General features: G+C 39.4%; 1 protein-coding gene across 2 annotated transcripts in view; it reads right to left on the bottom strand.

The window, feature by feature from the left end:
• The window catches only part of TRIM36 (tripartite motif containing 36), a 63,849-nt gene that overhangs the window by 23,340 nt on the left and 14,754 nt on the right, over positions 1 to 25,755 (bottom strand). For both annotated transcript variants that reach the window (XM_010356931.2, XM_010356932.2), the window contains exons 2-3: positions 23,507 to 23,741; positions 107 to 432 (exon numbers count right to left, since the gene is read on the bottom strand). In XM_010356931.2, the coding sequence (XP_010355233.2) occupies positions 107 to 432; positions 23,507 to 23,741 (561 nt within the window). The remainder of the gene's footprint in view (positions 1 to 106; positions 433 to 23,506; positions 23,742 to 25,755) is intronic.

The raw sequence follows: 25,755 nt of genomic DNA, 5'->3' as shown, positions 1-25,755 counted from the left end.
CCTTTCTGTCAAGTTCTAGACTCAGTAATTTATTTCATAACATTAAGTTACATAAAAGTTTCACAACATTAAGTTAAAATAACACTCTAATAAAAACTTCACTTACCTTGGGTCTAAAGTTAGTAGTTGGACCAACATACTCATGTTGAGCTTTTATTGTACCCCAAGGATGATGAATTTTGAAGCATTCATTGCAGTAACTTGCACTACAGTCCATGCAGCTTTTTGTGGATTCTTGAGGTGGTGGTTTACAAAGGTCACACATAATGGCTGTGGCTGCCCTAGCTGCCTGCCGATATCTTTCCACAATAGTTTCCAAAGTGAAGTTTCGAAACAGACCATTGATTCCTCGTTCTCCAAGATCCACATCATGCTCACAGCCAGGGCAAGGAAAAATAGTTGTCCTCGGGGTCAATGAATTGCGCTTCCAGCCTGTGTAATTAGTAAGTCTTTGTTTAGTTACAGCTGTAGGAAAATGATTAGAGTGAAGGAAAGAGGAGTCATGTCTTAGAAACATATCTACAAATATATCACAAAAACAGTATCCAAAGTGGCTCCACATGAAATTTGTATTGTGAAAATGTTTTTAAAAATTTTTCCTTAGTATACAAAAGACAAGCCCAAGTTATTAGTTATCAAATCAAAAAGGAAAATATTCTATAGAAAACCCCCATCAAGCCCATATTAAATCATAAAGATAAAACATATAATACAATACTACATGGGGTCAAGATCTTTTAAAATTATATAATTAGCATTTATAGTTACTTTTATACACTATATCCAAAGGCATTTAAATGAACAGTCTTTGCTGACTGACAGGAAATGAGTTGATACATAAAAGAGCAGGGGTCCCTAGCACAAGGCCTATGAAGAGGCGCCAGGCAGATCCATGAACTATTAGAAATCTTTCATCTATATACATACGAATATTTTCTGGTAAAACCCCACAGCTTTTATCAGATTTTCAAAAGAGTATGTGACGTGACCACAGAATTTTTAAGAACACTACAATAGAGGGTTTCCCACTGTAGTATTGTTTTATCTGGAAAAACTCAGTAGGGAAGATCATGAGTTAACCGAGTGCAATCTACAGAAGAGTGAAAAATGCATCCATAGACCTATAATTCAGTGATTTTTAAGAGGGACCAACCATTTAACATCTTCTTATGACCTGAAACAAAGAATCACTAAGATTACTTAATTCAGTAAGCCAAAAGTTACCCCAAAAATACTGCCAATAATTTTACAACATATATAAAACAATGAATGACCTTAAACATCACACTTTTTAGTATCATTATCCCAATTTTAATAAATCAAGAAACCAATGTATGACAGTCCTTACTCACTGGTTCACAGGACTCCAGGGCTGTCCATTTACCACAGGTGCATGCATACCATATTACCCCATTTGTAAATCTGTTCTTTTTTTTTTTTTTTTTAGACGGAGTCTCACTCTGTCGCCCAGCCTGGAGTGTGATCTCAGCTCACTGCAACCTCCGCCTCCCGGGTTCAAGCAATTCTCTGCCTCAGCCTCCCGAGTAGCTGGGATTACAGGCGCCCACCACCACGCCTGGCTAATTTTTATATTTTTAGTAGAGATGGTGTTTCACCATCTGGCAAGGCTGGTCCTGAACCCCTGACCTTGTGATTCACCCACCTCAGCCGCCCAAAGTGCTGGGATTACAGGCGTGAGCCACCGCGCCCAGCTGTAAATCTGTTCTTAAGAGTATGTAGTCTTACTTGCCCACAAAATAACTCCCTTAACATAAACACAAACTTCTTAACCTACATTCTTTCATACTACCATGTATCCAATATCAAAAATGAATGGCTGAATTTGGTATACCATGTAACTGTCATCACTCAAAAGAATGTCTTAAAAGATGTCTGACATGATATCAGTTCAGGTAAAATTTAGCAATCAGCCCACAATATTACTTATTGGAAGTGATGTTATAGCATGCTATATGGCACTGGGCCCCAAAATCTACTTATACAACAAACATGCAGAATATTTTAGTATCTTCATTTAAAGATATTTTATTAACTTTTACATTTTTAAACATTAATGCATACAAAAAAGCTGCCCAATAAAAATTTGAAAATCCTAAAATATATTCAGATAATAATTCTAAAAACATGCAATACAATCCAAAATCTTTCACACCACAGCAGGCATATAATGAAATAAGCAGCAAAGCTACTTTGAAATCACATGCCAATGAACATTTCATTTAGGAAAAAAAACAAGCCAAACAATTCTGGAAATGGTATGGCGCAGTGGTCAAGTTTAAAAAAATGGAAATTCATATTTAATTGCAGGTTTCCATACATGAACTAGGTGATGAAAATTTAGATAAATAGAAAACTAATATCAAAAATGTTAAAAAAATGAGTTATTTTTGGTTTTATGAAGATTATGACCAATTAAGGTAATGGGATAATGAAAAGTAAATAATGACAACAAAATCAAGCTTTAACATGTATGCTGGTGACACCCAGACTTGGGTCCTCAGAAATTTGAAAAAACAAAAACAAAAAAGTTTCACCCCTTTTCTGTATACCTCTGCTAATGTATTTTTACAGTAAAAAAAAAAGTGTGAGACACTAAACTTCTTAAATCAGACATTAAATTAAGATGTAATTTTTCACAACTCATTCAAATAGATATCTTGGCTATCTTTCTCAGCAGATCTTGAAAGTTCTCAAATATTTCTTACAAATGTTGAAGAACTTTTATTTCATCTGTCTTATACTTCTTTCACTGTTTTCATAAAAACAAACAGTAGATGGTCAGAGCAATAAAGAAAACGAGAATCTTAGGATATTCCGGGAAGTAAACCTAATTAAAAAAATCAAGGCAATGGGACTAAGAACAAAATGGAAGAGTCAACTTTCTACTTTCCATGGCTGTGCTATCTGATACAGTAGCCAATAGCCACATGTGACTTTTAAAATTTAATTAAAATTAAATAAAATTTAATATTCACTTATTCGGTTACCATAGCCATATTTAAAATTCTCAAGAGACACATGTAGCTAATGGCTACCATATCATATGATACAGGGTTGAACATTTCCATTATAATAGAAAGTTATATTGCATAGTATTGCTCAATTGCATTAGACAATGAAAAAGAAAAATAGACGGATCATTGCAAACTAGATTGAAGCACTATCACGAGAGGAAGGACTAGATTGCAGCTCTGACAGAGCAGCATGTGGAGGCTAGCATTGTGAAATTTTGCTCCAGAATGACTACAAAAATAGGAAAGCTGAGAGGACCCACAGTCCCCCTGAAGGAAGCAGATTGCTCCTACAGGACCTGGGAGACACCCTAAATACTGCAAGGGCCCAAACTGTGGAAGTGGGAAAGGGAGATTATCTGCCCCCAAACACACCTCCACTGGGGAAACTGAAGGCCCGAATAACGGGAGAAGATTTTGACCTTACCTGGAGCTGAGTCAATTTAGAGAGCTGAGTGAAATACAAGGGTAGAGGAAGCAGCGGGAAAACCCCTGGAAGCTCACTGGGCCCCCATCAGGTCGTTTTTGTCAGGCCTCACAGGCAGGGGTCCTTCTGGAGAACAGCCAGAGGCTCTGGGAAAAGGCCACAGGTAGAAGGAAATCTCCAGCTGAAGTTTGATACAATTTGAACTGATGGGGAAGCCTTCTGGCCAGAACTTGGGGGAGCGTGTAAATCCAGTGTGCAGACTCCACAGGCAGGAGAAGGAAAACCATACTTGCTTTTGCAGCTGGGAGGTGGGTAGACTAGGGCAAGTTCTCAGTCCGGCTCACTCACTGCCTGGAAACAGCACAGGGGAAGTGAGACTGGCCCTTCAGATTGTGTGGGAGCTGGGTGATGCCTGTGACTGCCGGCTTTCCACCACTTCGCTGACAACCTGCATGACACAGCAGAGGTGGCCATAATCCTCCTAGGAACGTAACTCCATTGACCTGGAAAGCTCAACCCCAATCCCCGCAGCAGCTGCAGCAAGAGCTGCTCAAGGAGAGTCTGAACTCAGACATGCCTAGCCCTGCCCCCACCCAATGGTCTTTCCCTACCTACCCTGGTAACTGAAGACAAAGGGCATATAATCTTGGGAGTTCTAGGGCCCTGCCCACCGCTTGTTCCTCCTCCTGCCACCACAGTTGATGCCCTTTGGAAAGTGCCACCTCCTGGCAGGAGGCCAACCAGCACAAAAATAGTGCATTAAACCACCAAAGCTAAGAAGCTTCAAAGAGTCCATTTCACTGCCTGCCACCTTCATCAGAACAGGTGCTGGTGGTACCCATGGCTGGAAGACCCAAAGATGGTTCATATCACAGGACTCTGGGCACACAACACCCAACACTGGCCCAGAGCCTGGTATGCCTCCTGGGTGGATAGATCCAGAAGAGAGAACAATCACTACAACTCGGCTCCCAGGAAGGCACATCCATAGGAAATGCAGTAGAGTACTACATCAAAAAGAACCTGTGGGACAAAAGGAACTGAACAGCAACCCTGAGCCCTAACCTCTCCTCTGACACAGCCTACCCAAATGAGAAGGAACCAGGAAGCCAACTCTGGTAATATGACAAAACAAGGTTAACACCAGCAAAAATCATGCTAGCTCACCAGCAAGGGACCCAAACCAAGAAGAAATCCCTCATTTACCTGAAAAAGAATCCAGGAGGTTAGTTATTAAGCTAATTGAGAAGACACCAGAGAAAGGCAAAGCCCAATGTAAGGAAATCCAAAAAATGATACAAGAAGTGAAGGAAGAAATGTTCAAGGAAATAGATAGCATACATAAAAAACAATGAAAACTTCAGGAAACAATGGACACATTGATAGAAATGCAAAATGCTCTGGAAAGTCTTAGTAACAGAATTGAACAAGTGTAAGAAAGAAATTCAGAGCTTGAAGACAAAGTCTTCGAACTAACCCAGTCCAACAAAGACAAAGAAGAAAGAATAAGAAAATATGAACAAAGCCTCCAAGAAGCCTGGGATTACGTTAAAGGACCCACCCTAAGAATAATCAGCGTTCCTGAGGAAGAAGAGAAATCCAAAATTTGGAAAACGTATTTGGGAGAATAATCGAGGAAAACTTCCCCAGCCTTGCTAGAGACCTAGATATCCAAATACAAAAAGCACAGAGAACACCTGGGAAATTCATGGCAAAAAGATCATTGCCTAGGAACATTGTCATCAGGTTATCAGTTAAGACGACGGAAAGAATCTTAAGAGCTATGAGACAAAAGTACCAGGTAACCATAGGGAAAACCTATCAGATTAACAGCAGATTTCTCAGCAGAAACCCTACAAGCTAGAAGGGATTGGGGCCCTATCTTCAGTCTCCTAAAAAAAAAAAAACTTATCTGCCAAGAATTTTATATGCAGTGAAACTAAGCTTCATTTATGAAGGAAAGCTAAGAGTCTTTTTCAGACAAACAAATGCTGAGAGAATTCGCCACTACTAAGCTTCCTCTAAAAGAACTGCTAAAAGGAGTTCTAAATCTTGAAACAAATCCTGGAAACACATCAAAACAGAACCTCTTTAAAGCATAAATCACACAGGACCTATAAAACAAAAATAAGATTTAAAAAAACAAAGAAAACAAGGTATACAGGCAAAAAATAGCACAATGAATGGAATGGTACCTCATATCTCAATACCAACTGAATGTAAATGGCCTAAATGCTCCACTTAAAAAAAAGATAAAGAATTGCAGAATAAGTAAGAATTCACCAACCATCTGCTGCCTTCAAGAAAGTCACCTAACACATAAGGACTCATAAAAACTTAAGGCAAAGGGGTGGAAAGCGACATTTCATGTGAATGCACACCAAAAGCGAGGAGCTATTCTTATACCAGACAAAACAAACTTTAAAGCAAACCAGTTGAAAAAGACAAAGAAGGACATTATATAATGATAAAAGGCCTTGTCCAACAGGAAAATATCACAATCCTAAACATATATACACCTAACACAGGGGCTTCCACATTTATAAAACAATTACTAACAGATCTAAGAAAGGAGATAGACTGCCACACAGTAATAGTGGGAGGTGTCAATACACCACTGACAGTCCTAGACAGGTCATCAAGACAGAAAGACAACAAAGAAACAATGATTTTTTTTTTTTTCCTTTGAGATGGAGTCATGCTCTGTTACCCAGGCTGGAGTGCAGTGGCACAATCTCAGCTCACTGCAATCTCCACCTCTCGGGTTCAAGAGATTCTCCTGCCTCAGCCTCCTGAGTAGCTGGTATTACAGGTGTGTGCCACCAGGCCCAGCTAATTTTTGTACTTTTAGTAGAGACAGGGTTTCACCATGTTGTCCAGGCTGGTCTCGAACTCCTGACCTCAGGTGATCCTCCCGCCTTGGCCTCCTAAAGTGCCAGGATTACATGCGTGAACCACCATACCTGGCCAGAAACAATGGATTTAAACTATTCCTTGGAACAAATGGACCTAACAGTTATATGCACAACATTCCATCCAACAACTACAAAATATACATTCTATTCAACATCACATGGAACTTTCTCCAAGATAGACTATATGATAGGCTACAAAATGAGCCTCAATAAATTTAAAAATATTGAAATTATATCAAGCACTCTCTCAGACCACAGTGGAATAAAACTGAAAATCAACTCCACAAGGAACCTTCAAAACCATGCAAATACATGGAAATTAAATAACCTGCTCCTGAATGAGCACTGGGTCAAAAAAAAAAAAAAAATGAAATCAAGATGAAATTTAAATATTCTTCAAACTGCATGACAATAGTGACACAACCTATCAAGACCTCTGGGACATGGTAAAGGCAGCGCTAAAAGGAGAGCTCACAGCCCTAAACACCTATTATCAAAAAGGCTGAAAGAGCACCAAGAGACAATCTAAGGACACCCCTCTAGGAACCAGAAAAACAAGAACAAACCAAACCCAAACCCAGCAGAAGAAAGGAAATAACCAAGATCAGAGCAGAACTACATGAAATTGAAACAAACAAACAAACAAAAAACCACAAAAGATAAATCAAACAAAAAGCTGGTTCTTCGAAGATAAATAAAATGGATATATCATTAGAAACATTAACCAAGAAAAGAAGAAAATCCAAATAAGCTCAATAAGGAATGAATCAGGAGATATTACAACTGACACCACAGAAATACAAAAGATCATTCAAGGCAGCTATGACAACCTTTACATGCATAAACTAGAAAACCTAAAAGAGACAGATAAATTATTGGAAAGATACAACCTTCTTAGCTTATTCAGGAAGAATTAGAGACCCTGAAGAGACCATTAACAAGCACCAAGATTGAAATAGTAATTTAAAAATTACCAACAAAAAAAGTCCAGGATCAGACGGATTCACAGCAGAATTCGACCAGATATTTAAAGAACAATTGGTACTAATCCTATTGACACTATTTCAGGAGATGGAGATAGAGGGAACCCTCCCTAACTCATTCTATGAAGCCAGTATCACCCTAATACCAAAACCAGGAAAGGACATAACTAAAGAAAACTACAGACCAGGCTAGGCGTGGTGGCTCACGATTGTAATCCCAGCACTTTGGAAGGCTGAGGTGGGCAGATCACCTGAGGTCAGGAGTTTGACACCAGCCTGACCAACACGGAAGAAACCTCGTCTCTACTAAAAACACAAAAAAATTAGCCAGGTGTGGTGGCACATGCCTGTAATCCCAGCTACTCTGGAGGCTGAGGCAGGAGAATCACTTGAACCCAGGAGGCGGAGGTTGCGGTGAGCCAAGATCATGCCGTTGCACTTCAGCCTGGGCATCAAGAGCAAAACACTGCTTACAAAAATAATTAGCTGGGTATGGTGGCAGGGACCTGTAATCTCAGCTACTCAGGAGACTGAGACAAGAGAATTGCTTGAACTGGGGAAGCAGAGGTTGCGGTGAGCCGAGATCGCACCACTGCACTCCAGCCTGGGCAAAAAAGAGCGAAATTCTGTCTCAAAAACAAAAATAAAAATAAACTACAGACCAATATCCCTGATGAACATAGAAGTTAAATCCTTAACAAAATACTAGCTAACGAAATCCAACAACATATCAAAAAGATAATCCACCATGATCAAGTGGGTTTCATACCAGGATGCAGGGATGGTTTAACATATGCAAGTCAAGAAATGTGATACACCACATAAACAGAATTAAAAATAAAAATCATATGATCATCTCAATAGATGCAAAAAAGGCAATCAACAAAATCTAGCATCGCTTTATGATTAAGACTCTCAGCAAAATCAGCATACAAGGAACATACCTCAATATAATAAAACACATCTATGACAAACCCACAGCTAACATAATACTGAATGGGGAAGAGTTGAAAGCATTCCCTCTGATAACTGGAACAAGACAAGGATGCCCACTCTCACCACTCTTCTTCAACATAGTGCTGGAAGTCCTAGCCAGAGCAATCAGACAAGAAAAAGAAATGAAGAGCAACCAAATCGGTAAAGAGGAAGTCAAACTGTCACTGTTTGCTGATGATATGATTGTTTGCCTCAAAAACCCTAAAAACTCCTCCAGAAGGCTCCTAAAACAGATTAAAAAGTTCAGCAAAGTTTCAGGATACATTAATGTACACAAATCAGTAGCTCTTCTATACAACAACAGTGACCAAGTTGAGAATCAAATCAAGACCTCAACCCCTTTCACAATAGCTGCAAAAAAAAAAAAAAAACTAAAATACAAAACAAAACAAAACAAAAAACAGGAATATACTCAACCAAGGAAGTGAAGGACCTCTACAAGGAAAACTACAAAATGCTGCTGAAAGAAATCATGGAAGACACAAAAAAATGGAAACACATCCCATGCTCACGGATGGGTAGAATCAAATATTGTGAAAATGACCAGACTGCCATGAGCAATCTACAAATCCAATGCAATCTCCATTAAAATACCACCATCATTCATCACAGACTTAAAAAAAAAATTCTAAAATTTACATGGAACCAAAGAAGAGCCTGCATAGCCAAAGCAAAACTAATAAGCAGAAAGAATAAATCTGAAGGTATCACATCACCTAATTTCGAATTATACTGTAAGGCCATAGTTGTCAAAACAGTATGGTACTGGTATAAAAATAGGCACATAGACCAATGGAACAGAATAAAGAACCCAGAAATAAGCCCAAATACTTACAGCCAACCGATCTTCAACAAAGCAAAGTAAAACATAAAAGTGGGGAAAGGACATCCTTTTCAACAAATGGTGCTGGGATAATTGGCTAGCCACATGTAGGAGAATGAAACTGGATCCTCATCTCTCACCTCATACAAAAATCAACTCAAGATGGATTAAAGATTTAAAACTAAGACCTGAAACTATAAAAATTCTAGAAGATAACATTGAAAACACCATTCTAGCTTCTTCTGGAAAGGGCGGAGCAAGATGGCCGAATAGGAACAGCTCCAGTCTCCAACTCCCAGTGCGAGCGACACAGAAGACTGGTGATTTCTGCATTTTCAACTGAGGTACTGGGGTCATCTCACTAGGGAGTGCCGGACAATCAGTGCTGGTCAGCTGCTGCAGCCCGACCAGCGAGAGCTGAAGCAGGGCGAGGCATCGCCTCACGTGGAAGCGCAAGGGGGAAGGGAATCCGTTTTCCTAGCCAGGGGAACTGAGACACACAACACCTGGAAAATCGGGTAACTCCCACCCCAATACTGCGCATTAAGGAAACGGGCACACCAGGAGATTATATCCCACACCTGGCCGGGAGGGTCCCACGCCCACGGGGCCTCCCTCATTGCTAGCACAGCAGACTGCAATCTAACCACAAGGCAGCAGCGAGGCTGGGAGAGGGGCGCCCGCCATTGCTGAGGCTTAAGTAGGTAAACAAAGCTGCTGGGAAGCTCGAACTGGGTGGAGCTCACAGCAGCTCAAGGAAGCCTGCCTGTCTCTGTAGATTCCACTTCTGGGGACAGGGCACAGCTAAACAACAACAACAACAAAAGCAGCAGGAACCTCTACAGACGCAAACGACTCTGTCTGACAGCTTTAAAGAGAGCAGTGGATCTCCCAACACGGAGGCTGAGATCTGAGAAGGGACAGACTGCCTGCTCAAGTGGGTCCCTGACCCCTGAGTAGCCTAACTGGGAGACATCCCCCACTAGGGGCAGTCTGACACCCCACACCTCACACGGTGGAGTACACCCCTGAGAGGAAGCTTCCAAAGTAAGAATCAGACAGGTACACTAGCTGTTCAGCAATATTTTATCTTCTGCAGCCTCTGCTGCTGACACCCAGGCAAACAGGGTCTGGAGTGGACCTCAAACAATCTCCAACAGACCTACAGCTGAGGGTCCTGACTGTAAGAAGGAAAACTATCAAACAGGAAGGACACCCACACCAAAACCCCATCAGTACATCACCATCATCAAAGACCAGAGGCAGATAAAACCACAAAGATGGGGAAAAAGCAGGGCAGAAAAGCTGGAAATTCAAAAAATAAGAGTGCATCTCCCCCTGCAAAGGAGCGCAGCTCATTGCCAGCAACGGATCAAAGCTGGATGGAGAATGACTTTGACAAGATGAAAGAAGAAGGCTTCAGTCCATCAAACTTCTCAGAGCTAAAGGAGGAATTACGTACCCAGCACAAAGAAACTAAAAATCTTGAAAAAAGAGTGGAAGAATTGATAGCTAGAATAATTAATGCAGAGAAGGTCATAAACGAAATGACAGAGATGAAAACCATGACACAAGAAATACGTGACAAATACACAAGCTTCAGTAACCGACTCGATCAACTGGAAGAAAGAGTATCAGCGATTGAGGATCAAATGAATGAAATTAAGCGAGAAGAGAAACCAAAAGAAAAAAGAAGAAAAAGAAATTAACAAAGCCTTCAAGAAGTATGGGATTATGTAAAAAGACCAAATCTATGTCTGATTGGGGTGCCTGAAAGTGAGGGGGAAAATGGAACCAAGTTGGAAAACACTCTTCAGGATATCATCCAGGAGAACTTCCCCAACCTAGTAGGGCAGGCCAACATTCAAATTCAGGAAATACAGAGAACGCCACAAATATACTCCTCGAGAAGAGCAACTCCAAGACACATAATTGCCAGATTCACCAAAGTTGAAATGAAGGAAAAAATCTTAAGGGCAGCCAGAGAGAAAGGTCGGGTTACCCACAAAGGGAAGCCCATTAGACTAACAGCAGATCTCTTGGCAGAAACTCTAGAAGCCAGAAGAGAGTAGGGGCCAATATTCAACATTCTTAAAGAAAAGAATTTTAAACCCAGGATTTCATATCCAGCCAAACTAAGTTTCATAAATGAAGGAGAAATAAAATCCTTTACAGATAAGCAAATGCTTAGAGATTTTGTCACCACCAGGCCTGCCTTACAAGAGACCCTGAAGGAAGCACTAAACATGGAAAGGAACAACCGGTACCAGCCATTGCAAAAACATGCCAAAATGTAAAGACCATCGAGGCTAGGAAGAAAGTGCATCAACTAACGAGCAAAATAACCAGTTAATATCATAATGGCAGGATCAAGTTCACACATAACAATATTAACCTTAAATGTAAATGGACTAAATGCTCCAATTAAAAGACACAGACTGGCAAACTGGATAAAGAGTCAAGACCCATCAGTCTGCTGTATTCAGGAGACCCATCTCACATGCAGAGACATACATAGGCTCTAAATAAAGGGATGGAGGAAGATCTACCAAGCAAATGGAGAACAAAAAAAAGCAGGGGTTGAAATCCTAGTCTCTGATAAAACAGACTTTAAACCATCAAAGATCAAAAGAGTCAAAGAAGGCCATTACATAATGGTAAAGGGATCAATTCAACAGGAAGAGCTAACTATCCTAAATATATATGCACCCAATACAGGAGCACCCAGATTCAGAAAGCAAGTCCTTAGAGACTTACAAAGAGACTTAGACTCCCATACAATAATAATGGAAGACTTCAACACCCCACTGTCAACATTAGACAGATCGACAGAAAGATAACAAGGATATCCAGGAATTGAACTCATCTCTGCAGCAAGCAGACCTAATAGACATCTATAGAACTCTCCACCCCAAATCAACAGAATACACATTCTTCTCAGCACCACATCACACTTATTCCAAAATTGACCACATAATTGGAAGTAAAGCACTCCTCAGCAAATGTACAAGAACAGAAATTATAACAAACTGTCTCTCAGACCACAGTGCAATCAAACAAGAACTCAGGACTAAGAAACTCAATCAAAACCGCTCCACTACATGGAAACTGAACAACTTGCTCCTGAATGACTACTGGGTACACAACGAAATGAAGGCAGAAATAAAGATGTTCTTTGAAACCAATGAGAACAAAGATACAACATACCAGAATCTCTGGGACACATTTAAAGCAGTGTGTAGAGGGAAATTTATAGCACTAAATGCCCACAAGAGAAAGCTGGAAAGATCTAAAATTGACACCCTAACATCACAATTAAAAGAACTAGAGAAGCAAGAGCAAATACATTCAAAAGCCAGCAGAAGGCAAGAAATAACTAAGATCAGAGCAGAACTGAAGGAGATAGAGACACAAAAAACCCTCTAAAACATCAATGAATCCAGGAATTGGTTTTCTGAAAAGATCAACAAAATTGACAGACTGCTAGCAAGACTAATAAAGAAGAACAGAGAGAAGAATCAAATAGACACAATAAAAAATGATAAAGGGGATATCACCACTGATCCCACAGAAATACAAACTACCATCAGGGAATACTATAAACACCTCTACGCAAATCAACTAGAAAATCTAGAAGAAATGGATAATTTCCTGGACACTTACACTCTCCCAAGACTAAACCAGGAAGAAGTTGAATCCCCGAATAGACCAATAGCAGGCTCTGAAATTGAGGCAATAATTAATAGCCTACCAACCAAAAAAAGTCCAGGACCAGATGGATTCACACCTGAATTCTACCAGAGGTACGAGGAGGAGCTGGTACCATTCCTTCTGAAACTATTCCAATCAATAGAAAAAGAGGGAATCCTCCCTAACTCATTTTATGAGGCCAACATCATCCTGATACCAAAGCCTGGCAGAGACAACAAAAAAAGAGAATTTTAGACCAATATCCCTGATGAACATCGATGCAAAAATCCTCAATAAAATACTGGCAAACTGGATTCAGCAGCCCATCAAAAAACTTATCCACCATGATCAAGTGGGCTTCATCCCTGGGATGCAAGGCTGGTTCAACATTCGCAAATCAATAAACGTAATCCAGCATATAAACAGAACCAAAGACAAGAACCACATGATTATCTCAATAGATGTAGAAAAGGCCTTTGACAAAATTCAACAGCCCTTCATGCTAAAAACGCTCAATAAATTCGGTATTGATGGAACGTACCTCAGAATAATAACAGCTATTTATGACAAACCCACAGCCAATATCATACTGTATGGGCAAAAACTGGAAAAATTCCCTTTGAAATCTGGCACAAGACAGGGATGCCCTCTCTCACCACTCCTATTCAACATAGTGCTGGAAGTTCTGGCTAGGGCAATCAGGCAACAGAAAGAAATCAAGGGTATTCAGTTAGGAAAAGAAGAAGTCAAATTGTCCCTGTTTGCAGATGACATGATTGTATATTTAGAAAACCCCATTGTCTCAGCCCAAAATCTCCTTAAGCTGATAAGCAACTTCAGCAAAGTCTCAGATACAAAATTAATGTGCAAAAATCACAAGCATTCTTATACACCAGTAACAGACAAACAGAGAGCCAAATCAGGAATGAACTTCCATTCACAACTGCTTCAAAGAGAATAAAATACGTAGGAATCCAACTTACAAGGGATGTAAAGACGTCTTCAAGGAGAACTACAAACCACTGCTCAGTGAAATCAAAGAGGACACAAATGGAAGAACATACCATGCTCATGGATAGGAAGAATCAATATCGTGAAAATGGCCATACTGCCCAAGGTTATTTATAGATTCAATGCCATCCCCATCAAGCTACCAATGACTTTCTTCACAGAATTGGAAAAAACTGCTTTAAAGTTCATATGGAACCAAAAAAGAGCCCGCATTGCCAAGACAATCCTAAGTCAAAAGAACAAAGCTGGAGGCATCATGCTACCTGACTTCAAACTATACTACAAGGCTACAGTAACCAAAACAGCATGGTACTGGTACCAAAACAGAGCTATAGACCAATGGAACAGAACAGAGTCCTCAGAAATAATACCACACATCTACAGCCATCTGATCTTTGACAAACCTTAGAGAAACAAGAAATGGGGAAAGGACTCCCTATTTAATAAATGGTGCTGGGAAAATTGGCTAGCCATAAGTAGAAAGCTAAAACTGGATCCTTTCCTTACTCCTTATACGAAAATTAATTCAAGATGGATTAGAGACTTAAATGTTAGACCTAATAGCATAAAAACCCTAGAAGAAAACCTAGGTAGTACCATTCAGGACATAGGCATGGGCAAGGACTTCATGTCTAAAACACCAAAAGCAATGGCAGCAAAAGCCAAAATTGACAAATGGGATCTAATTAAACTAAAGAGCTTCTGCACAGCAAAAGAAACTACCATCAGAGTGAACAGGCAACCTACAGAATGGGAGAAAATTTTTGCAATCTACTCATCTGACAAAGGGCTAATATCCAGAATCTACAAAGAACTCAAACAAATTTACAAGAAAAAAACAACCCCATCAAAAAGTGGGCAAAGGATATGAACAGACATTTCTCAAAATAAGACATTCATACAGCCAACAGACACATGAAAAAATGCTCATCATCACTGGCCATCAGAGAAATGCAAATCAAAACCACAATGAGATACCATCTCACACCAGTAGAATGGCAATCATTAAAGAGTCAGGAAACAACAGGTGCTGGAGAGGATGTGGAGAGATAGGAACACTTTTCCACTGTTGGTGGGACTGTAAACTAGTTCAACCATTATGGAAAACAGTATGGCGATTCCTCAAGGATCTAGAACTAGATGTACCATATGACCCAGCCATCCCATTACTAGGTATATATCCAAAGGATCATAAATCATGGTGCTATAAAGACACATGCACACGTATGTTTACTGCAGCACTATTCACAATAGCAAAGACTTGGAATCAACCCAAATGTCCATCAGTGACAGACTGGATTAAGAAAATATGGCACATATACACCATGGAATACTATGCAGCCATAAAAAAGGATGAGTTTGTGTCCTTTGTAGGGACATGGATGCAGCTGGAAACCATCATTCTCAGCAAACTATCACAAGTACAGAAAACCAAACACCGCGTGTTCTCACTCATAGGTGGGAACTGAACAATGAGATCACTTGGACTCGGGAAGGGGAACATCACACACCGGGGCCTATCATGGGGAGAGGGCAGGGGGGAGGGATTGCATTGGGAGTTATACCTGATGTAAATGACGAGCTGATGGGTGCTGATGAGTTGATGGGTGCAGCACACCAACATGGCACAAGTATACATATGTAACAAACCTGCACATTATGCATATGTACCCTAGAACTTAAAGTATAATAATAATAATAATAATAATAAAATAATTCTAAAAAAAAAAAAAAAGAAAAAACCATTCTAGACTTTAGCTTAGGCAAGGAGTTCATGACCAAGAAGTCAAAAGCAAATGCAATAAAAACAAATTGCTGGGACTTGATTAAACTAAAGAGCTTTTCCATGGCAAAAGGAATAGTCAGCAAACAGACAATCCAGAATGGAAAAGAAATCTTCAAAATCTAAACATCTGACAGAGGACTAATATCCAGAATCACAATGAACTCAAACAAATCAATAAGAAAAAAACAATCCCATCAAAAAGTGGGCTAAGGATATGAATAGACAATTCTCAAAAGAAGATACACAAATGGTCAACAAACGTATTTCAAAATGCTCAGTATCACTGTATGATCAAGAAGATGCAAATCAAAAGCACAGGGCGATACCTGCAAGAATGGCCGTAATAAAAACACAGATGTTAGCGTAGATGCAGTGAACAGGGCACACTTCTACACTGCTAGTGGGAATGCAAACTAGTACAAGCACTACAGAAAAGAGTGTGGAGATTCCTTAAAGAACTAAAAGTAGAGGCCAGGCGTGGTGGCTCACACCTGTAATCCCAACACTTTGGCGGGCCAAGGTGGGTGGATCACCTGAGGTCAGGAGTTCGAGACCAGCCTGGCTGCCATGGCAAAATCCTGCCTCTACTAAAATAGAAAAATTAGCCAGCTGTGGTGGTGCTTGCCTGTAATCCCATTTACTTAGGTGGCTGAGGCAGGAGAATCGCTTGAACCTGGTGGGCAGAGGTTGCCGTGTGTCAAGATCACGCCATTGCACTCCAGCCTGAGGGACAACAGTAAAACTTTATCTTAAAAAAAAAAAAAAAAAAAAAAAAAAAGTACTGAAAGTTGAACTACCATTCGATCCAGCAATCCCACTAGTGGGTATCTACCCAGAGGAAAAGAAGTCATTATACAAAAAGTATACTTGCACACATACGTTTATGGCAGCACAATTAGCAGTTGCAAAAATGTGGAAAAAACCCAAATGCCTATCAATTGAGTGGAAAAAGAAACTGTGGTGTATATATACACGATGGAATACTACTCAGCTGTAAAAAGGAATGAATTAATGGCATTCACAGTGACCTCGATGAGACTGGAGACTATTATTCTTAGTGAAGTAACTCAGGAATGGAAAACCAAACTTCATATGGTCTCACTCAGAAGTGGGAGCTAAGCTATGAGGAGGCAAAGGCATAAGAATAACACAATGGACTCTGGGGACTCGGGCAGAAAGGGGAGGAAGGGGGTGAGGGACAAAAGACTACAAATAGGGTGCAGTGGATAGTGCTCGGGTGATGGGTGCACCAAAATCTCACAAATCACCACTGAACAACTTACTGATGTAGCCCAACACCACGGGTACTCCAATAACATATGGAAATTAAAACATTTTTTAAATAAAATAAAGAAAAATAATGATGGCTTGGAAAGGTAAGGAAGTAATGTAGAACAAGAAATGCAATTTTATATGTCAAATTGAATCTGATATTTGCAAATTATGTGAATACTAGCACCTTGCAGAATCTATTCTTTTTCCCACAAATCTTTCCTTCAAAGATAGATTAAAAAGTCAGCATAATTTTAAAATAAAGACTCCAAAAATTTTCAAATTGGTTTATAGCAAATCCCCTAAAAAAGTCAGCTTTCAGTCATTCATTTAACCGATTAAATATCAAAGAGAAAATAAAGTATTTCAAAACAAAGAGAAGAGAGTCAGTTCCTAACTAACAGGTTGCAAACCTCTGCCAGTTGCATCCTCTCCCATATTTTGGCTGCGACTTCCCCATCGCTATCCCTGACAGTTCATCAACTACCTCTCCCAATGGTGGACACTACTGTTGGGCTCTGGCTGTTTAGCAGTGGCCTGATACCTTCTGCCGCCACCTTAATGCCTCTTTTGGCACATTCTATTTGATGCCTATGAGTTACATTTACGTTTTGGGTATGATATCGGCATTCTTCACCCTGTAAAAATTATTTTTCTCAGCTACCCTCTGAATCAAAAATGGGTAGTAGCTTTTTTAAAGCAAACTGCTCCTATCTCTCCTTCTAATTACCAAATTTCAACACTTAAAATTTATATTCTCGAAAGCCTGTAAAAGAAAGAGTTATACATGACTTCTAATCGTGGTTACAAGATTTTTAAGTCAAGAAATGCAGAAGAAAGAGAAAAAGACAGAAAGGGGATAAATTTCAGGTGTTATTCTCCCATGAAATAGAGGGTGGTATCACCAGCATCCCATAAAAAAGCAGTCTATGTTATTTTTAAAGGTCAACTGGAGTAAAAATAAATTTTAATAAGATAGGTTGCCCCATCTTTTACATAGAATCAAATATTTCAAAACTCTAAAAAAGGAGTGTACACTTACCCACAAGTGGGTAAGACCTCAATGCTAAAACTCTGATGCCAAGTACTTTAAAACATCAACAAAGACTCTATATGTATAAAATGAGCAAAGATATCATTAAATAGAAAAATAATCAATACCTTTAATCACATTTTTCAATACATAAGAAAGCATTAGCTTATTTAACCTTTTACATGTAGCAATATCAAGCTTTGCTCCACTAAGCAAATGTAAAGGATTTTTAAGATACCATATACAAAAAAACATACAAAAGCGGTATAAATCATTTTCTTCAAAAATATTTTGTCAGTATATCGACAAAATGCAAGCACCAATAATCAGTGTTCTCTTTAAAAACATCAGAACTTGCTTGGAAATGTAGTCCTGTTGACCTTTAAGTCATTTCAGCCCAATTTGTTCACTCTCTACACAATTTTGAAGACTTGACCACTGATGTTTAAGAACCTTACACAAGATTATTTAATTTAAATCTAACACCATACTGCCTGCGGCCACAAAAGCAATAAAACATTTTCTACCTCTCCACCCCACAGATCTCCATTGTGATGCTGTGAACAATGAACAGAAAGCTGGATTTAGAATTTCATTTCAAAGAGAAGATTCACAACTTGTTAACAAAAGAGAAAGCGGTAATTGTGTCCTGAAAATAATACAATTATTGAATTAACAGTAAAAATGTGTTTTTCCTGGTACATATGGTATTTATGAAGCCAGTAGTATAAAACATCCATCAAGCAATCTTACTAGAATCATTATGATATAGCACTTAAGAGACAGTACTTTGTCCTATATCTTGTTCATTTTTAAACAATCATACTTACAGTAAATGTTGCAAATGCAAAGTGAAATCAAACATCCTTTGTTTGACTTTTTACTGACCTAAAAATTGTTAAAAAACAAAACAAAACAAAAAACTAAAACTGAATATATTCAGTTTAGACAACGGAAAAATACAAAATGGGGGGAAAGCTTACATACATATGACCCAAAGGATACAGTAATATGGCATTTATTTGTACATAATTTAATATGCTACTGTGTTATGCACACAAATCTCACTCTCCTTTAAAGGTACCCTTCAAAAAAAAAAACTGTCAAAAGTCTAATGCAACATTATCTAAAAGAAATATATGAGCCAAAACTACAATATACTATGTTTAACTTTTCCAGTATATATTAAATTTTCCAATATATTAAAAAACAATTGAAATTAACTTTAATAATGTTATTTAACCCACTATATCCAAAATACTATGATTTTAAAATGTAAACAATATAACAATGATTAAAGATCATTTCCCAGTCTTTTTTATTCTGTGTATTTTAACTCACAGCATATTTCAATTCAGACTAGCCACATTTCAACCACTCAATAGCCACATGTAGCTAGTGGCTACCGTACTGGAAAATCCAGGTTTAATTAATCCCTTTATTAGACCACTGACAAAACCAGACTGGGTGTAGTGACTAACGCCCGTAATCACAGCACTTTGGAAGGCCAAGGCACAAAGAGCACTTGAAGTCAGGAGTCTGAAACCAGCCTACGCAACAAAGTGGGACCCTCATCTCCACAAAAAAATTTAAAAATTAGCAGGGAGAGAGTGAGTGGCATGCACCTCTAGTCTCAGGTACTTAGGAGGCTGAGGCAGGAGGATCACTTGAGCCTCAGAGTTAGAGGTTACAGTGAGCTCTGATCAAGCCATTGCACTCCAGCCCAGGTAACAAATAGAGTGAGACCCTGTCTCAAATAAATGTCTAAAGGATAAAAATTTAAAAAGAAAGCTGTCAGAAAAAAAGGAATATTACTCATGAATCTACCAGAAAAGGGATTATAGGCAAATGCCCAATAAATAGAGGCAAGTAACATCACATTTGTACTGCAATGACTTCTACTAGTTTAAAACTGGTAAAAGACAATCCTAAAATTTGCATTAAAACCTCCAGGAATGACTTCTGTACTTACAGCATTCTCACCCTTTGGGTGCTCTCTCTTTATTAACTTGCTCTGTATGTGTTGTTGATAAAGGACTATGCCCTAGTAATAAATCTGTTATAAGCTTTGTACAGTGCTAAGGGGTATGTGTCTTTAAAAAAAAAAAAAAACAGGAGGTGGGTCTATCTTGTTCACTGTTCTTAACCATTTAGCCATATCTGGTAACCAACAGGTACTCAAATGTTTGTTGAATGAATGAATTCCACTGGTATTCAATAAGGCGTAGAACTTCAGTGCCGGAGATATGGCATGTGACAGAACAACTGGCCCAACCTACCACCCACAGCAGAAATACCCTCCACAATATTGCAGACAGTGGCCACCCACCCATTGTTTTAAACAAAGTCTTCAAATACTGATGTCCCAAATGCTGTCTGGGTCACAGCCAAAGATACGTTTTGGCTGTCCTGCCCTACTGAGCTGGTGTGGTATTTTTAAATAATCTGAATTGAAAATATTTAAAAACCAGATTTCACATGGAAATCACTATAAAGTTTTTGTGAAAAACCAATACATCTGACAATCTGGCATCTTCAACCTTGATAGTGCAAGTGGTTACTGCCCCCTTTAACAAGGCATCTGCTTTAGACTCCACAGTCCCAAACCACACCCTACTTCTCCAACAGGGAGTCCTAAAATCAGCTGGCTGTTGTCCCTTTGGGCTGATAGTTTTCTTATAGTAGTTGAGATAAAGGGAAAATCAAATATTTATTGTCTCCATATTTACAGCAAAAAAACTAAAATGAAGGGGAGTCCTATATTTATTATGCCTGGGGCTCTCTTCATTAATGCACCTGTTTGGCCCTGCAGCATCTAAATTTGACACCTGATGTAAACACTTCCAGTGGCAGGAGTCTGATATACTCAGCCCATTTCATTTCTGGGGACAGCCTTAGTGGGGGGGTGGTGTGTGTGTGTGTGTCTTCTTTCATGCTAAGTTAAATGTGCTTTCCTATTCCATCTACGCATTGACCTGGGACCTCTGCTAGAGATAACCAGCACACTCGTTCTATCCATAAGAAAGCTATCATATTCTGCAGTCATCCCTTCTCATCTCCCGTAATCGTTCTTTACCCCTCTCAGGACATAATCTAACTTGATAGCGTTCTTCCTAAAGAAGAGGGAGAAACATCTCAGTAATTCTACTTCGTATCTAGACAGTGAAACATACGGTGTAATGGAGCTCATATTCCAAAAGACAAAAGTCATTATTACTGAATATAAGCCATTGTGGCATGCTCTGTACAAATTCTGTGGCAGAGGTTTCTCATTCAACATCCACTCAACAAATATTTATTAAGCATCTACAGAGTTCCATGCTAGGTAAATTCCTGAAAACAGAAAATCATTCATCTAGTTCTTCATATGAATCACACAAAAAACCAGCCAAATCTTAATATTAAAAGCCTACAGAATTTCATGAAATATGTATATAAGCACAAACTAATTATAAGTAGAACTATCTAGTACATAACTAAAATGTTGTTTGTGCTAAATATTAATATACAAATAGTTTTCTTTGGTCAATCAAGCAGGGGTTCTCAATCAGTCAATGAAGATATACCAACAGAATATCAAGTTGTTAAGCTGGTAGGACTGATTTCAAGCGATGCTGTCTTTCCGTCCTCAGTATGCCAGATTGGTAGCAAGGGAGGAAACATAAAGATGATGACCTCACAAGGATCATGACCCTTTATAACGTCATACTCTCTGAATTTTCTGTTTGCCTGATGTGACGCTGCTTGTTTTTTTGTATATACATACAACTTCCATATGTGCAAAATATCATCCAAATAACTAGTGATTGCCATATTTTTTAAAAAAAGAAAAACTTTTAATAGCAGCATATCTACTCTTCTCCATTCTCTCTGATGGAGCACACATTAAGTATCACCCAAGAAGACTCCCTATCACAGAGACCAAAAGAAGATAACCTTCTCTAAAACGTAACTTAGACTCTTTTCTGAAAGTTTTTTTTTTTACTAGATTAAAAAGTTACTCCTATAGTTTAAGAGGGAGAAACTGACAGAGTGGACAAAAAGATTAAACTTGAAACTTCAAAGCCCAAAATGGGAAGCGCTGCTCTGAAGTCTGATACTTAGGACCACTACTGACTCTCCTCCATAAGGACATGCCTAACATGAGCCTGTACTATTTCCACTCATTTTGGTCCTTGCAGCTGACTTCTGTACTAGTATTTGGCCCTGAATTTCAGTGTCTCCAGTGATTTCAAGTTAATTTTGATCTACCTTAATCCTGCAACATCTGTCCAGAGAAAAAGTAACATTATCCCAACAAGAAACAATTTAAACACTGGCTATGTAATAAAGATATACGTGCTGTACATCAATTTCATTTTCTATACATTACTACAGAATTCTACTATTTATGACATTCAAAATCCTTCTTTTAAAAACAGACAAAAATGGATGGAGAGGCTGGAATAAGTTGCTCATGCCCATAATCCCAGCACTTCAGGGGGCCAAGGTGGGCAGGCTGCTTGAGCCTAGGAGTTTGAGACCAGCCTGGGCAACATGGTGAAACAAAAATATATAAAAATTAACTGGGCATGGTGGCACCCGCTTGTAGTCCCAGCTACTCAGGAGGCTGAGGTGGGAGGAGCACTTGAGCCCAGGGGAGGGAGGCTGCAGTGAGCCAAGATCATGCCACTGCACTTCAGCCTGAGAGACAGGGAAGACTCTTGTCTCAAAAAAAAAAAAAAAAAAAAACAGGGATGAGGGATGAAGAAAATAAAACCCTCAAATGGGACCAGAAGGGACAAAACGACAAAAAATAATTCCCTTAAAAGTTATCTAGGACTAGCCATTAGGTAGTCCCACTCCTTAACTCTGCAGCATTTGTTTACCTATTACCATACATGAATTATCAATGTTTTCCTAGTTAGTATTTCAGTGGTCCATTATTTTATGTATCAAGGACTCACACAGTCAGAAAAAATCCTAAAGACAAACACAGGATTTTTTTTTTTTTCTTGAGACGGATTTTCACTCTTGTTGCCCAGGCTAGAGTGCAACGGTGCGATCTCAGCTTACCACAACCTCCACCTCCCAGGTTCAAGCGATTCTTCTGACTCAGCCTCCCAAGTAGCTGGGATTATAGGCATGCACCACCACGCCCAGCTATTTTTGTATTTTTAGTAGAGATGGGGTTTCCCCACGTTGGTCACGCTGGTCTCGAACTCCTGACCTCGGGTGATTCACCCACCTTGGCTCCCAAAGTGCTGGGATCACAGGTGTGAGCCACCGTGCTCAGACTTACAAACACAGTTAATAAGGAGTTTAACACAAAGTTCATGTTCAATATCCAATATCTACTTTAAGTATGAATCAAAAGCCAAGAGTTCATTTTGACATTTCAACAGTGAGGGAGGACCCTTTATAACTATAGTTTCAATTTATTCATCTGGAAAAATTAACCCTCAAGATGACAAAAATAATTTTCCTTCCAGTTATCACTGAATATATATCTATAAGCTTACCCCCTCCACCACCGCAGCCCACAGTTCTAACACATACCTGGTCTATTAATTCGGTCAATTTTATCCATACTAGGGGAGGGGAGCCGAAGTCGAGGACTGCTTTGATTGGAGTTGTCTGATCCCACATCGTTGAATGAATCATCGAGAGTCAGCAGGAGTTCTTTTACACATTTATGACAGATACTATGTTGGCAAGGAAGAATCAATGGGTGGGTAAACAGCTCCTTGCATGCTGGGCAAATGAGCTCCCTTTCGATATTCTTAATGGTAACCTTAAATTGAGAGTAAAACAATCCAGTTAAAGGCTCTTTGTGGGTAAATATATTAACATTCTTATACCTCTTGAATAAGTACATGTGTTTATTTTTCCAAAAAGAATTAAAAAAATGATTTTTAAAAAAAATTTTAAATTTCTTTTCCCCAATAAAATTTGATACCATCAACTGCCCTCAACACCCATAACCCAGAACTGAAGGAACATGAGATAGTAAAGGGCAAAAATGAAAAGAAGAGAAAAATTATGTAAAATATTAGAGGACCATGATATTCTATCAAAAATTACAAAGCCATCATCCGAATCTCCATCACCAGTGCACTGATTTAGGACTTCAGTGAAATCCTAAAAGTAGATCATGTCAATAAAAATTTTGAATACAGCACTTACAGTAAGACTATATTCCTATTTAGTGAATTAACGCTGTAACTGGCAAATAACAGGAGCTATTAAACACGAGCTGAGTCAGTATGTTCATGGAACCCCAGTTCGTATCTATTTACAAGCCGAATTATCAGCAATTTTCTATATTAAATGCGACCATTTTTCATATGCTGCAACTGTAATGCAGCTAAAATGCCTGAGGTTCTAATGCTGTATATCAAAGCAATTATCTTAAAAGCACTTCATGAATATGTATTAGTCTATTTTCACACTGCTATAAATACCTTTATATTTCTTTATATGAAGATACTTCTTTATATAAAGATATTTCTATATAAATTACCAATTTATAAAGAAATTTATAAAGATATTTAATTTCTTTATAAAGAATTTTATGTATTTATACAGAAATTTATATCTATATAATTTATAATTTATAAAGAAAAGAGATTTAATTGACTCACAGTTCCACTTGGCTAGGGAGGCCTCAAGAAACCTACAATCATGGCAGTAGGGGAAGCAGGTCTGCGTTACGTGGAGGCAGGTGAGAGAGAGCAAGAGCAGGGAAACTGCCTTATAAAACCAGCAGACCTTGTGAGAATTCACTGTCACAAGAACAGCATGGGGAAAATCTAACCGTGATCCAATTGCCTCCCACCAAGTCTCTCCCTCAACACCTTGGGATTACAATTTATGATGAGATTTGAGCCTAACCATATCATTCTGGCCCTGGCCCCTCCCAAATCTCATGCCCTCACATTTCAAAACCAATCATGCCTTCTAAACAGTTCCCCAAAGTCTTAACTCATTTCAGCATTAACTCAAAAGTCCAAGTCCAAAGTCTCATCTGAGACAAGTCAAGTCCCTTCTGCCTAGGAGCCTGGAGAATCAAAAGCAAGTTAGTTACTTCCAGGATACAATGGGGGTACAGGCATTGGATAAATGCTCCCATTCCAAATGGGAGAAATTGGCCAAAACAAAGGGGCTACAGGCCCCATGAAAGTCTGAAACCCAAAATGGCAGTTATTAAGTCATAAAGCTCCCAAGTGAGATCTCCGTTGACTTCATGTCTCTCATTCAGGGTTTGCTGATCCAAAGGGTGGGTTGCCATGGCCCTGGGGCAGCTCCACCCCTGTGGCTTTGCAGGGTACAGCCCCCCACGCCACCTGCTTTCATGGCTGGCATTGAGTGTCTGCAGGTTTCCCAGACACGTGAATAAAGCTGTTGTTGGATCTACCATTCTGGGGTCTGGAGGACCACGGCCCTCTTCTCAGAGCTCCACTAGGGAGTGCCCCAGTGGGGAGTCTGTGTGGCGGCTTATACCTCACATTTCCCCTTTGCATTGCCCTAGCAGAGGTTCTCCATGAGAGCTTTGCCCCTGCGGCAGACTTCTGCCTGGACATCCAGGTGTTTCCGTACATTCTCTGAAATCTAGGCAGAAGTTTCCAAACCTCAACTCTTGACTCTGGTGCTCTGGTAGGCCCAACACCATGTGTAAGCCACCAAGGCTCTGGGCTTGCACCTTCTGAGGCAATGGTCTGAACTGTACCTTGGCCCCTTTTAGCCACAACTGGTACTGGAACAGCTGGGGCACAGGGCACCAAGCCCCAGTGATGGCAGCTGCAACC

This window comes from Rhinopithecus roxellana, chromosome 3, assembly GCF_007565055.1.
Source record: "Rhinopithecus roxellana isolate Shanxi Qingling chromosome 3, ASM756505v1, whole genome shotgun sequence".
Lineage (NCBI taxonomy): Eukaryota > Metazoa > Chordata > Mammalia > Primates > Cercopithecidae > Rhinopithecus > Rhinopithecus roxellana.
Note: the sequence above shows the minus strand (reverse complement) of the source record. Positions and strands in the feature narration are given on the sequence as shown.